General features: G+C 37.4%; 1 protein-coding gene across 6 annotated transcripts in view; it reads right to left on the bottom strand.

The window, feature by feature from the left end:
- GTF2I (general transcription factor IIi) overlaps positions 1-13,800 on the bottom strand; it is a 79,321-nt gene that overhangs the window by 21,830 nt on the left and 43,691 nt on the right. For all 6 annotated transcript variants that reach the window (XM_010854274.1, XM_010854276.1, XM_010854278.1 and 3 more), the window contains 5 exons: positions 9,190-9,300; positions 7,724-7,789; positions 5,288-5,471; positions 1,475-1,533; positions 644-715 (listed from right to left, as the gene is read on the bottom strand). In XM_010854274.1, coding sequence (XP_010852576.1) covers positions 644-715; positions 1,475-1,533; positions 5,288-5,471; positions 7,724-7,789; positions 9,190-9,300 — 492 coding nt within the window. The remainder of the gene's footprint in view (positions 1-643; positions 716-1,474; positions 1,534-5,287; positions 5,472-7,723; positions 7,790-9,189; positions 9,301-13,800) is intronic.

Below are 13,800 nucleotides of genomic sequence, written 5' to 3' on the forward strand. Positions count from 1 at the left end.
ATTCAATACAGACGATACACCATTTTTAAGGTAGACAGAGTGAGACTAACTGCGGAGAAAGCACAGCCAGAGGGCTCAGGACTGAGCTGTGGAGTAGCGTCCAAAATGTTAAGACTGAACTTAAGGCAAGAGCTGAGGAGGGAATGAAGAGGACAGCCAGTGAGGTGGAAAGAAATGCAGTGTCAGTAACATTTGAAACTTTCCACAAGAATAGTTGAAAATGCTTAAGTAAGAAAGTAACAAAAGCCGTCACAATGATAAACCAAAGCTAAGGACTGTAACTGTTTGGGGATAGGAAGCACAGCAAGCACTGCAGACACTGCCCGCCCTCCAGGACAGGGCGCCTCTGGCGGCCCTCCACACTCCACTGCGGCACACTGCTACAAGGACGCCCTGTTTGCAAACCGCTCCGTGCCGAAAAGCCTGTCCGTAGTATCAGTAATTTAGTCCAGAGGACATGGGGGTTCACCACAATGTTCTCTCCCCTTCCACACAGGTTTAAAACTTTTCACAATATATGTTCAAAAAGCAAACAATAAAAGAGAGCTGGAGATGAGCCATCCATGGTATCTACTTTCTTAAAAAGCAAAATTTGGAAAAATTATTCTGTTAATACTTTAGCTAGGGAGGAAATTAGACTTACCAAATTTTTTACAGAAAAGCTGATCTACCATCTTTCGTAACTTAGTGATTCTGGCATACCACTCTTCCTTGACTGTAAGAGTAACATACACAAATTCTTTAGTTTGATGACATTAATAAAACTACTAAATATCATGAAATAAATTATTAAGTAGGCAGTATTGTTTTCCTGTTCTAAAATTATTTCTAAGATTTCATAATGTGTTTATTAAAACAGTGCTGACATTGAATGAAAAGTGTAAAAACTCACAAAACAATGACAAAATGAAAATTTATAATTTAACAGTAATATTACATGGTACTATAACATGTCATCCTTAAAGCTAAAAAGAATCCATTTCACTAAAGAACAGCTAGCAGGCAGTTTTGTTACATTTGGGGCTATGATAATGCTGGCAATCCTTTTATTATACCAACTGTAAGTGATAAAATTTTCATTTTATGTCCCCACCCAAAGTCCTCCACTACAGAGCAAAAGCAACTAAGAGAGCAAATCATGACTATATTTCCTTCAAAACACATTTAACCAACAAGTGATGATGCTCATGGCTTTCTGTGCTAAGACTTTACGTTGTGGGTACCAGGATCGATGATCATTCAACTGATTATCTAGACTAGCATAATAAACGTTGAACACATTACGCCAGATAAATTTTTCATCTCAATGGAGAACAGACATCGTCCTTTTATAGTCTACCCATAAATGTGATGTTTACATTTATTTATAATGAGTTATTGAGAAGAAAAGATTATTCTCGAGAATCTACAACAATATTCCTTGTATATCATGTTCTGATTTAGCATACAATTTGACATAAGACTGAAGACCTACCTCCTGAAGCTGGTTTATCAAGCTGTAAGTCTTCACGTGTTGAATTCAAAAGTTCATGCCTGAAAGGTGAGAAAAATTACTAAATATTTACCCCATCAATATTCAGCAAAAGTAGTAACTGCTAGCACTTATATAGTAATTCAGTCTTCAAAGCCAGTTTTCAAAACATAGCCTGGACTCCTGAGCATAATTAAATCCTAAGATAATTAAGACAAATTGGTAACTGCAAGTTGTTTCATAATGGTCTTCATGGAACATATGTCCTCAAACACACACAAAAAAAACTGTTAACTTGGTAAATCAAAGGTATTTTACAAAAGCAGAACACCAAAAGAATCAAACTACAAAATGTTAAATGAGATTCTTCAATTTCACTTTACATTCAGGATAACTTACTTTAACTTATCTATAATCTAGTTATAAAAATCCTAAATAAATTTCAAAACTAACTGAACTAAATATATTTCAGAATACACATGCTTTAAAAATTTTCCAAACACATAAACACTCCAACAAATTTGCACAATCTGACTTATGTATCACTATTTTATTGTAATATCCTCAAGTAACAGAGCAGGGGCAGGAGAGTGGGATCACAGAGAAGCATGACAATGTATTAACTGTAATCTCAGAAATGCTGGAAACTAATACAGGATTAAGGTAATGGAGGAGCTGTGAAATAAAACACTTGCTGAAGTACAGAATCACCCCTTTCAATAAACAAATAGTATATGTGTATCAAGACTAATCACATTTAACATTTAGGGAAAGGGTGACTAAGTATTTTCCAAACGTGGAAGATGGCTTCCAATAAATGAGGATATCAAAAGGACTTGAACAGAATGTGCAAGGCATGAGTACCTTGTGATGAACTTGCACAAAGATTTAAATACCAAATATATAGTTTTATATGCTTTAATATTAGCAACAAGCAAAATCTACAAACTAATCAGCATATTTTCCTTAGTTATTAAAAAAAATTGAAACTTCTAACAAATTAAAAAGAAGCACTGTAAGAAAATGACAGTATAAGAGTTCTGAAAACTATATGCTTCTTAATATCTCAGTGCGTGTGTGTGTGTGTGTGTGTGTGTGTGAGGCGGGGGGGAAGGTTGTTTACGATTCCTGCCTAGGACTAGTGTCAGGGTTTTACAATAAGCCCTTTTTGTTTACCATTCAGTTTCATGAGAGACTATGAAATATTTACTTCCTCCCTCTCATTGCCACAGTCCCTCATCTGTTTAAAAAAAGGAAAAAAAAGGCATGGACAGTCAGGTAAAGTGCTGGGCTCTACTGGACACGTGGCACTGGACTGCCGTTGTCATCATTCAGCCTTCAGAGCGTGTTCCCCACGCCCAGGAGCCTCCAGTTTAATAAGCACTGGAATCACCGGGGACCCGCAGCACAGACAGGCTGGATCCAGAAGGTCTAGGTAGGATCTGAGATTCGGTGTCTGCAAAGCTCTCGGGTGATGCCAATGCTGCTGGTCTGCGTGGCTGCCTACCACGTGGTCCCGTGTGAGCAGAGTTACACTTGACAGCACTTGATTGATCATGGAAAATGGAGGCCAAAATCTTTAAACTATCATTTGTTTGAAAGTAGAGTATCTGTTAATAACAAGCTTCTCTGTAGAGGACGACTCGCCTATTAACTGAGGGGTCTCGAGTCTTTTTCATCCTTCACTAAATTCTGTTGTTCCCTTACTTAATACCAACGCAGAAGAACGTCTGCTTGGTTGTACTCTTTGGTCAAGGTGTTTGTTAATGTCTCCATTTTCCCAACCAGAATAAAGAATATCAACATTTCTGCAAATGACTATCCTGCTGCTGTTTCTGACCTTACTATTTATAGCCCAAAGTCAGGAAAAAATTAAATCAGTTATAATATGCACATAACTCAAAAAGATATCCACATTAGAACTTAAGAATCAAAGTCACGTATATAAGTGAACCTCTCCCCACCCCCACTGAAAAGTGAGGACTACAGAATAAACCCATCATGGTGTTCTCATTCCCCAGGCCTGCGCCTGACTGAGGAATTTGACACAAACTGAACCAAAGGGAAGTCGGGTTTTCCTGCTCTCACAGGCAGCTAGCGCCTCTCCTCAGTAGATGCGTCTGGCTGCAATTCCTGGAACTGCTGCATCCAAACTCAGAACTAGTCTAAGGAAGCTAGCAGCATAAGGAGGAAGAATCTGGAGAGAAGCAGAAGCAGAGCCTCACTGTTCTAATCCTCCTATCTCCCAGCTAGGTGAGATAAGAAGCTTACTGACAATATCAGTCCAACCGGAAGGAGGGTTTCTGTTATTTACTGCTGGAGACATCCCAACTGCTACCCAACCTCTTTCATGCTGGAATCTCTGATTTCATACATGTTTGTCTGGCTACAGAACTGAAGGTTCAACTCATTTTCACATAGAACTTGGAAAGAATGACTTAACAGTGCTATATCTGTTACCGCTCAAACCAAGGATATGACGTCAGTGTAATTTTCATTCCTTATTGTGACATGGTTTTGTTCTCTGGAACCTAGAACCTTCTGCCTTTATCCTTAGGGCACTGAAACTTTATGAAATGTGACTAGGCATATATCTTTGTTTTCTTCTCATTTATCCTGCTCCACACGTTTTTTTAGGCTTGGAAAATAAATGCTATGCGTTTTTGACACTTTCCTTCTCTTTTCACATTAAGTCAGATGTCACATGCGTTTGAGCAAACTCCAGATCGATAGTGGACAGGGAAACCCGGCAAGCTGTAGTCCACGGGGTCACAAAAAGTTGGACATGACTTAGCGATGCAACAACAAACAGATGTCACTAGATAAGGACTCACTAGTCTTTCTCATGTCTCATGTAAATATCATCTTTATAATTTATAATACTAACAAATCTTCTAGGCTTTTCATTGAAAATTTAGTTCAGCAATTATATTTAATAATTTCCAAAAACAATTAGTCTCCAGTTGTTCCCATTTACAAATGCATCTAATACTTGCTTCATGTAGCTAAGAGAAAGTTTCCATACATCTACATTTGCTAAATATATTGATAAATGTCCTGATAGCTTTTTAAAACTTTTATTGTAATCTTAATAAAATTTTAGTTGGTAGAAAATATGGAAATGTGTTATGCGGTTGCCATTTTTAAATGGAAGCAGATACACTTCCAAATGATACACGTACTTAAAAAAAAAACCTTCTTGCTACAACCCTTATATCAGTACTAAAGAACTTACAGCATTCAGCTATTTTCTTTCTTTTCATTCTTCTATTGTTTATTTTTACAACCTACTTTATTTCCACATACGTTTTTTAAAATTCAGACCTAAAAAGTAAGACAGTCATACTTCAGTGTTTTCTTCAGTATACTTAGCAAAAAACTGGAAAAGAAAATACTGGTTGTGCGTCAGTCAGGTTTGGACAGGTGTGCATATTCCAAAAGCCAACTCTGTCAAAACTCACACAGACACACTGAAAAGCAGAAAATAAAACAACAACTTACTTTAAATATAGCCCCTAGTGGCTAGCAGACTTCCCTGGTGGCTCAGACGGTAAAAGTGTCTACCTACAATGCAGGAGACCTGGGTTCGATCCCTGGGTAGGGAAGATCTGCTGGAGAAGGAAATGGCAACCCACTCCAGTATTCTTGCCTGGAAAATCCCATGGACAGAGGAGCTTGGCGGGCTACAGCCCACGGGGTCGCAAAGAGTCAGACACGACTGAGCAACTTCACTTCACTTCAGTGGCTAGTGAGTATTTGTCAACAATATAAAAAGATGCAATAATCAAGGTCAAAGAAAAAGTTTAAGAGTCTTACTTCTTAATCACAAAACGAATCCTTTCCTTTGCAAGTAATATCCTCTCAAGGCGAGGGATTCCATAAGTTGATGGCCTTCTAAAGGGGATTCCTTCTGGAAGTCCTTCTACATAAAGATCTTCCACGTGGGACTGGAAAAGAGGGTACGGGATCGTCACAGGACCTTTGGCTTTTATAGCTTGAGCTTTAAGGGTAAAAAGAGAAAGGAAAAAATTATGAAGTGACAAGGATTCAGCACAGATGGCAGAAAAGCCTAATAATCGAATACACCGATATTACTCTGTAGTTTTTATAACTATTTTAAAATTCCATTTATTATCATGGCATCAAAAGAAAAATAGCACAAAAGAACCGAAAGGAAAAGAACACCAAAGATGTCAGTACTTTACTTAACCCAAACTGCAAGGATGTATTAACAATATATTATTTTGAAATAATATAGATAGAGGCAGACCTTCCTTTGAAATTTTAACCACAAATGAATCCAGAAAAATATACCAGTTAATATCAGCTAGTACAAACAGCATATAATGAAGAAGCAATATTTTTTATTTTATTTATTTATTTATTTATTTTTCTCGACTGCTCAGCCTCTGTTCTCCCCAATGACTAAGTCATTCCTACCCAAGGACTGGACAAGGATTGTCCAGATTGTTTTGCAGAGCCCTGTCACGGGCCGGCACTGTACCAGCCTCCAGAGATACCCTGGTGAACAGATTAACACTGAGCTCCTACCCTCACATCAAGTACATTCTAACCTCATCTTTCACCAAGTGCATATGGGACAGCCACACCAGGTTATCTGCCATTCTCTGAACAAGTTCAACACTTTTAGTCTTACTGTATATTTCTGAGCTCTTGTTCTGCAGGGTACAATTAGATGGTATGAATACAAAGACAAAAAACACAGTCTTGTCTTCCAGGAGCTCACCATTACACCTTTACTCTTCCCCTTTCTCTACCCAACAAATTCCAGAGAATCTTTGGGCCTGCTTTTCGCCATCACCGCTACACCACTTCTACCCTCCCACAACACTGCCCACACATCTCTTCTATAGCCTCACTCTTCGAAGGGTGGGTAAGTTTCCAGCATCACCCGGAAACTTGTAAGATTTGTTAGAAATGAAGAAAGGAAGAAACCATCCCAGACCTACCGAATCGGAACAAAAGCCGTGGATGAATCCTAAACCTGTTTGAGAAACACTGCTCTATAGACCCTTAAGCCCTCCTCAATCTTCTCCACGGAAGTGGTCATCCAGCCCGAAAGTGATAACTGCTTGCAAAGTGAAGTCGCTCAGTCGTGTCCGACTCCTTGCGACCCCATGGACTGTAGCCCACCAGGCTCCTCCGTCCATGGGATTCTCCAGGCAAGAATACTGGAGTGGCTTGCCATTTCCTTCTCCAGGGGATCTTCCCGACCCAGGGATCGAACCCAGGTTTCCAGCATTGCAGGCAGACACTTTAACCTCTGAGCCACCAGGGAAGCCCAAACTGAGCTTAATTCTCCGTTGGACAGTTTGCCCCCAATATTTTTTAAATATGCTTTTGTAAAAAGGATTTTTTAGTAAAATAACTGAAGCAGAACATTTCTCCGAAATGTAGAAATTATAAGATTTATGTATCCAAGAGGGCTTCCCTGCTGGTGGTAAAGTGTCTGCCTGCAAAGCAGGAGACCTGGGCTCAACCCCTGGGTCGGAAAGCTCCCCTGAAGAAGGAAACGGCAACCCACTCCAGTCCTCTTGTCTGGAAAACTCCATGGATGAAGGAGCCTGGTAGGCTACAGTCCATGGGATGGCAGAGTTGGACATGACTGAGCAACTTCACTGGTTCACTTTCAACTTCACTATGTATCCAAGAGCAAAATAATACAACAGGTGCAAAAAGCCAAAAGGATGGGAAGTGTTACACATCAAATAGAAGGAACAGACGCTGATACTTTTATTAAACTACACAGAGTCAGTCTGTCTAAATGATAATGGACATGTAAATGCAGTTGGGTGTTACAAAGTACATACAATGTTCTTAGGTGTGACAATACAACAGATTAAGAGAACACCTTCCTCTCACTGAATTCAGCACTGTTCAGTGAAAAGTTTTGAGAGGTGACATGACACGACGGCTTGGACACCAGAGTTTTAAAATGCTTTGCATCAAAGTCTACAACAAATATATATAAACAAACTCTCAAATATGCTGAAAGTTAACAGGAAGTATGAGTTGACAATTAAATAAAGGAAACTCTTGTAAAGCTTTGCTCTAATCTAGAAACAAAATTTCTAAGATTTGGATAGCCACCATCCACGGCCTTCTCAGGGACAGATTAAAAAAGGCAGGCACCACACTGGTAGAATGGGACTTGCTCATGTTAGATGAACAGTCCAATGATAAAAAGCTCGAGAACAAAATGTCACAAGAATTATTGAGTTTAAGACTTACCATACTTTCTTTCAAACAACTCTTCAACTTGTTTACGCAGATCAGTAATTCGAGCATTCCATTTCTCTGAAAATTTAGAGAAAAAGTTAAAACTCAATAATAAATCCCTGTTTGGGGCACTAATATGCTCTTAACATGACCCAACATCTCAAGACTTATTTTCTACATAATATATCCTAATTTGAAACAGTCTATATAATTTTACTGCTTTCGTAAGAACTGTTTTTTTTTTTTTTTATGGTACTTATAATTGGTTCAATAAGAGATTGGAGTTAGGGTGTTTAAAGTTTATTTTCAAAACCCTTCTTACTGAGTACTTCTTTTTAAAATCATAAATTCTCTAAAGCAGGTGGGCAGAAAAGACCCATACAATTAAACACTACAAAGTGAGGCAAAAATGAGAGAGAGAGTCACCAAGACTGTGCAGGAAACCTTCCAACACGTGTCGGAGTTGTATGGAAATACGAGTTTGTGCATAGTTGTAACTCCTAATAGCATGCTAAAAACACATGCACACTTAGTATGGGTGTGGTGCGCTGCATGCACGCTCAGCCGTGTCCGACTCTTTGTGACCCCATGGACTACAGGCCCCCAGGCTCCTCTGTCCATAGAATTTTCCACAAAAGAACACTGAAGTGGGTAGCCATTTCCTTCTCCAGGAGATCTTCCCCACCCAGGGGCTGAATCCGTATCCCTGGCGTCTCCTGCATTGGCAGGTGGATTCTTTACCACTAGCGCCACCTAGGAAGCCCAGTAATTATGACTAAAGACAAGTTAAAATATATTAAAGTGCTATTTTTTAAAATGTGTACAGCTAACTGTTCTATCTATTCAAAATAAGGATCACAAACCCAATTTGCCACTAATATTTCACTTAGTCCCTTCAAATGGATACACTGTCTCCATTGGGATTTGATTAGATTAGAGGCTAGTAGTTACACAAAGCAAGGAAAATTAGTATCAAAATTCTATCTGGGGATTCCCCTAGTGGCCCATTCGTTGAGAATCCACCTGCCAATGCAGGGGATGTGGCTTTGATCCCTGATCCAGAAACTAAGATCCCATATGCTGCAGGGCAACTGACCCCGTGAGCCACAACTACTGAAGCCCAGACCCCTAGAGTCTGTGCAAGGCAACAAGAGAAGCCCGTGCACTGCAACCAACCCCACCACAGCCAGAAAATAGAATCAATCTTAAAAAATTATATCTGAAATTAAAAAGTGGTCTAAATCTCAGACAGATAACTGAATTACTAAGTCAGTAAAAATGATTTTTAAGCCTGCCATTCTTTTTCTTTTTTTGGTGGCTGTACCATGACTTGCGGGCTCTTAGTTCCCCTGACCAAGGACTACAAACCTGGGCCCAGGCAGTGAAAGTGGTCCTAACTACTGGATCACCAGTGAATTTCATCAAGCTTACTAGTTCTAATTAACAACGGAGGATACCACACTTAACCGGGATCTTACCGAAGTTGAACTCCCTCACTTTCCGTTTGCCGGCATTCGCAGGTTCTGTGACGGGTGGCTGGGGAGGTTCACTGCTCTTTGGTCTCTTGGCAGGTGGAGGATAGTCATCATCTTGAAAAAGAAAACCATCATCACTGGAGGGACAGGTAAAATGAACGACAGCCACTGCCTGTAAAGATCTCAACACTTGAAAGACGTGGGGGGTTTAAGTATGATTGGAACGTCAGTTGTTAATTTCTGTATTGCCATTTCAGCATCATTTTTTCCCAGTTACATTTCCAGCTTTCCTACTCTTCTGGGAGCTGATCAAGTGAATCATCCTCATTTTCCTTTGTCTTCTTTTTTCAATTTGCTTGAAATTAGTTTGAATTAAGTCATTAGAAATTTCCTTTTCTCCTAACTCCTCTCAGAGGGCTGTCAAGAATTATAGTGTATTTTAAGTCTTTCATGAAAAAGGTTTCAATGGAGACAGCTAAGGAAACCATACAAATATATAAGGAAGGGGGAAGAATATGTAGCTTGAATGGAAAAATATTTAAACTTATACAATATTCAAGCACATAAAGGAGGTTAGATAACTAACTGTACAGATAACTTTCAATAAACAAAACTAAAAGAAATAAGATTACATTATTTGTGAAACAAGCATTGTTGATTCATCCGATACAATACCTATGTATGGAGATCATATACTTAAGCACAGAATATAGACCACCCAAGAAATCTGTAGTAAGCTTTCTTTGTAGCTATCACTACAACTCAACTCTGCTATGATGCTGCAGTATATTTGATGCTAGAATTAAGGACATTGGATCAAGTAAGAAAAGCTGTCACTGTCATATTCTTCTGATCCCTGGAAAATACCAGTTGGCACACGACTAAGATTTCTATTCAAACACCATCTGTAAATTATTGAAAATATCATTTTAAGAAATCTACACTTAAACTTGGAATGAAGAAGAAAATAATTATTGAGTTAAAGGAAACAGCAGTAACAAAGAGATACCATAAGATACAATAAATTACCCTTTTCAGGGTAATTTTCATTCTCATTTTATAGCTAACAAACAGGATCAGAGAATGTTACAGACTTAACTATGTTATGAGATCATGAATATAATTCTTTAAGCTATTAACTAATAGATAAGCTCTCAAAGAATAACATGAAATCCAAATTTAGCATCATACGCCATGTTGCCTGGCACAGCAATGGGTGACTTTTATATACTCTGTATATTAATCAAGGGAATCTACGCGTAAGCCTAAAATACTTAAATGTCATTCCTCTCATAGCATCAGAGGACAAGGCACACTGATTCTCCTGTTCACTGACTGTGGGTTCTTCCTTTACAGGCTAATAGGGACTAGTGCCACAAACCCTGTGGATACCAAAATCCACGGATGCTGACGTCACTATAAAACTAGCATATTACTCACATATAACCTATGCACATCCTCCCTTATACTTCATACCATCTCTACATTACTTATAATACCTAAGACAATGTCAGTGCTGGACAGATAGCTCCCTGGCACGTGGCTAATTCAAATTTTGCTTTGTAGAACTTGCTAAAAAATTGTTCCCCAATACTCTTCATCCATGGTTGGTTAAAGCTTGGAGATATGGAGGGCCAAAGAAAATGTCAACAGATTTCTAAAAACCTGAAATCATTTACTGACCATTCAAACCAACAGGAGAAAAAGGTGTTGAGTCACTGGGGCCAGATAAAGTCATATTAGGACTTATTTACATGCCAGTAAATCTGGAAAAGGAAATGGCAACCCACTCCAGTACTCTTTCCTGAAAAATCTCAAGGATGGAGGAGCCTGTAGGCTACAGTCCATGGGGTCACAGAGAGTTGGACACAACTGAGCAACTAAGCACAGCACACGCGCTGGCAAATCTTAAAGTGCTACTCTAACGGATACTACTTCAGACAACAGTTACCATATAACAACAGACGACACTATAAAACCTTTCAGTGTTCAATTCCACTGTAGAAAAGCACGTGCAAAACCAGAAAAAAAATCTGTGGAAAAGAACAATTTTGAAATGACGAACTACCAGTAAAATAAAAACTTGACTATGAAGAATTCTGGGCTCATAAGTTAGTACAAGGATTAAAAATAGTCAAAACATTCCATAAGAGGTTTGAACCTAATTATTTAATGCCCTACGTAGATGTATTTTGGAAAACATATTAGGTATCTCCAATGTTTGGTTTCTGAAAACAGACAGACAAAATCCTTCTTTTCCAATTTCCAAAGAGATTTTTAGAAGCCAAAGAATATTTTTAGGCTAGTTTGCAAAGGATAAAGTGAAATATACTTATCTGACCTATGAATATTGTCCAAGCATTTTAACTGTTCAGTGTATTTCTTTATGAACGTTAAGCAATGATATTTAAAACAAAACGATTTTCCTTACAGGCTAATATAGCCTAAATATTTCTATAAATTGAAATTTTAAATGATTATTAAATTAGATAAAACGAAAACTGAAAGAATATAAAAAAGAAAATATAGCTTATGATGGTAACAAAATTCATCCCAACTGTAATCTGAGAAGTTTGACACTGAGATGAAGGGGAAAGGGCAAGAGAGCTTTGCTTTTCTTTAGTGTCCAACAACCACATTTCTTGAATCAGATTAACTTACTTTAATACAAAAGGATTTAATAGTCTAAATATATTTTATAAAAATAACCTCCTTGACCATAACTAGAAAAAAGACAAATCTAGTAGAGTATTTTTTAACAAGTTAACAAATGATTTAACAAAGACTATAAAACATTAAAAAGCATTTATCACATTTCTCTCGAGACAATAATGAAGTTAATCTATTAAATGTGAACAGATGAAGTTATTTGTGATAATAAAATACCACAACATAAATTCTATTAAAAGACTAACCCATTTCATATACTTACTACATAATTATAAAGGGTGTTTTAATTTATATGAAATATGGAATTACGTCAAGAAGAGCTATGAACTCAAACACACCTTTTTTTTTTTCTCCACTACTGCAGCAAAAAACTGATTCTGGGAAAGTATGAGGAAACGTTACTCTTGACCTCACAATCCATTTCACAAAGGATTAAAATTATTTCTTTGTCGCAGAAATCAGTCTGCCTCTAACAATCAGTTCAGCAGGGAGCACTGTTTTCTAATTATCATGGCGCTTCCACATTATAAACAATCACTTCTTTAAAAAAAAAAAAAAAACCACGCATCTCTGGATGCTTCAAATTGAAGCCCAAACTAAAAATGTTTGTATCTTCAAAACTAGAAGCTTATAAAATGTATTTCAAGGTATTTCAGCATGCAAAAGCTGCAAATGAGTGAGGAATATGGCCTAGCTATGCTGCATGCTAAAAACAAGCCTCCCACCCCATGAAAAAAGGGCAGAGATAGTCCCCAATTCAAAATTTCTATTGAGAAAAACCTGGTTTTCCTTTTTGCCACATACTACTTACAGATATGCCCATAGAGAACACAGAAATCAGAGCTCAAATGTGTTACTGAATTTATCTAATTCTTGATGAATGCATTAATATATAAAAACTCTTTTTTCTGATACTTATTTTCAACATGATCAAATTGGTAATTTTATCAAATAATCTGACACCTATTCAAACTAAAAGAAATGAAATAAAAATAAATCAGGTACTCTTTCTCTTGAAATTATTTGGAGCTATTAATTACCCTCCACATTTCAAATTAATAAATGGCATTTTTCACCCATGGATCCAGGTCCTAACACCTCCAAAAGTCTAATTTTTATGTAATAATTGGATGTCAACTAAGTGATTTGTTAGCAAGTATAAAATTAAAAATATTCAAATGATAACATACCCAATTATATAGATTCTACAAACTCTCAAGTAACATTTATAAGAATAATTAAACAACAACCAACCAAGACAATTGCTCTGTCTTCAAAATACCCTGAATTCAATCACTCCTTGTTCCTACTGTCACCACGCAATTCTAAAGTATCTCCCTCTGAGTAACTATAATCACTTTGCTTCCATTATGATCTGCTCTCTCAGTCTTTACAGTGGCCCTGTTTCTTCAAAAAGAAAGAATTTATTACTTCCCTGTTCAAAACCCTCCAATGGACTTGCCTATCTTGTTCATTCCAAAATCTTTAACACTTATTCCAGCCGTCAGTACATACAAGGTGTCTGATATTTGTGGACTGATAAATGAACGTTTGAATAGCACAATCCTGAAAGTTATGTGCGACAGTCAAAAATTTCTAAATTTCACACACAAAAAAGGATACCATGAGAGGATGAAATCCAATTACTGAAACCCTAAAGCAGTGTTATCCAAAGAGTAGTCCATGTATATATAATGCGGTGTTATGAACTGCATTCCTATGTGTAAATATTTATGTAATTAATTTATTTACCGAAGAAAACTTTAAATTTCAAACAGTTTTACTTAAGAAGACATGAAATTTAAAAAATTGTAAAAAAAGAAGACATGAAACCCTTTTAATCTATTTAAAAGCAATCTGAAGACAAATAATAATAATCAGGGGGCTTTGCCTCAGCCAAATAAACACGTGTGAATGGCTCAAGATGCGGATAATGTTTGAAAA

The sequence above is a fragment of the Bison bison genome, unplaced genomic scaffold (assembly GCF_000754665.1).
Source record: "Bison bison bison isolate TAMUID 2011002044 unplaced genomic scaffold, Bison_UMD1.0 scf7180017864340, whole genome shotgun sequence".
NCBI lineage: Eukaryota > Metazoa > Chordata > Mammalia > Artiodactyla > Bovidae > Bison > Bison bison.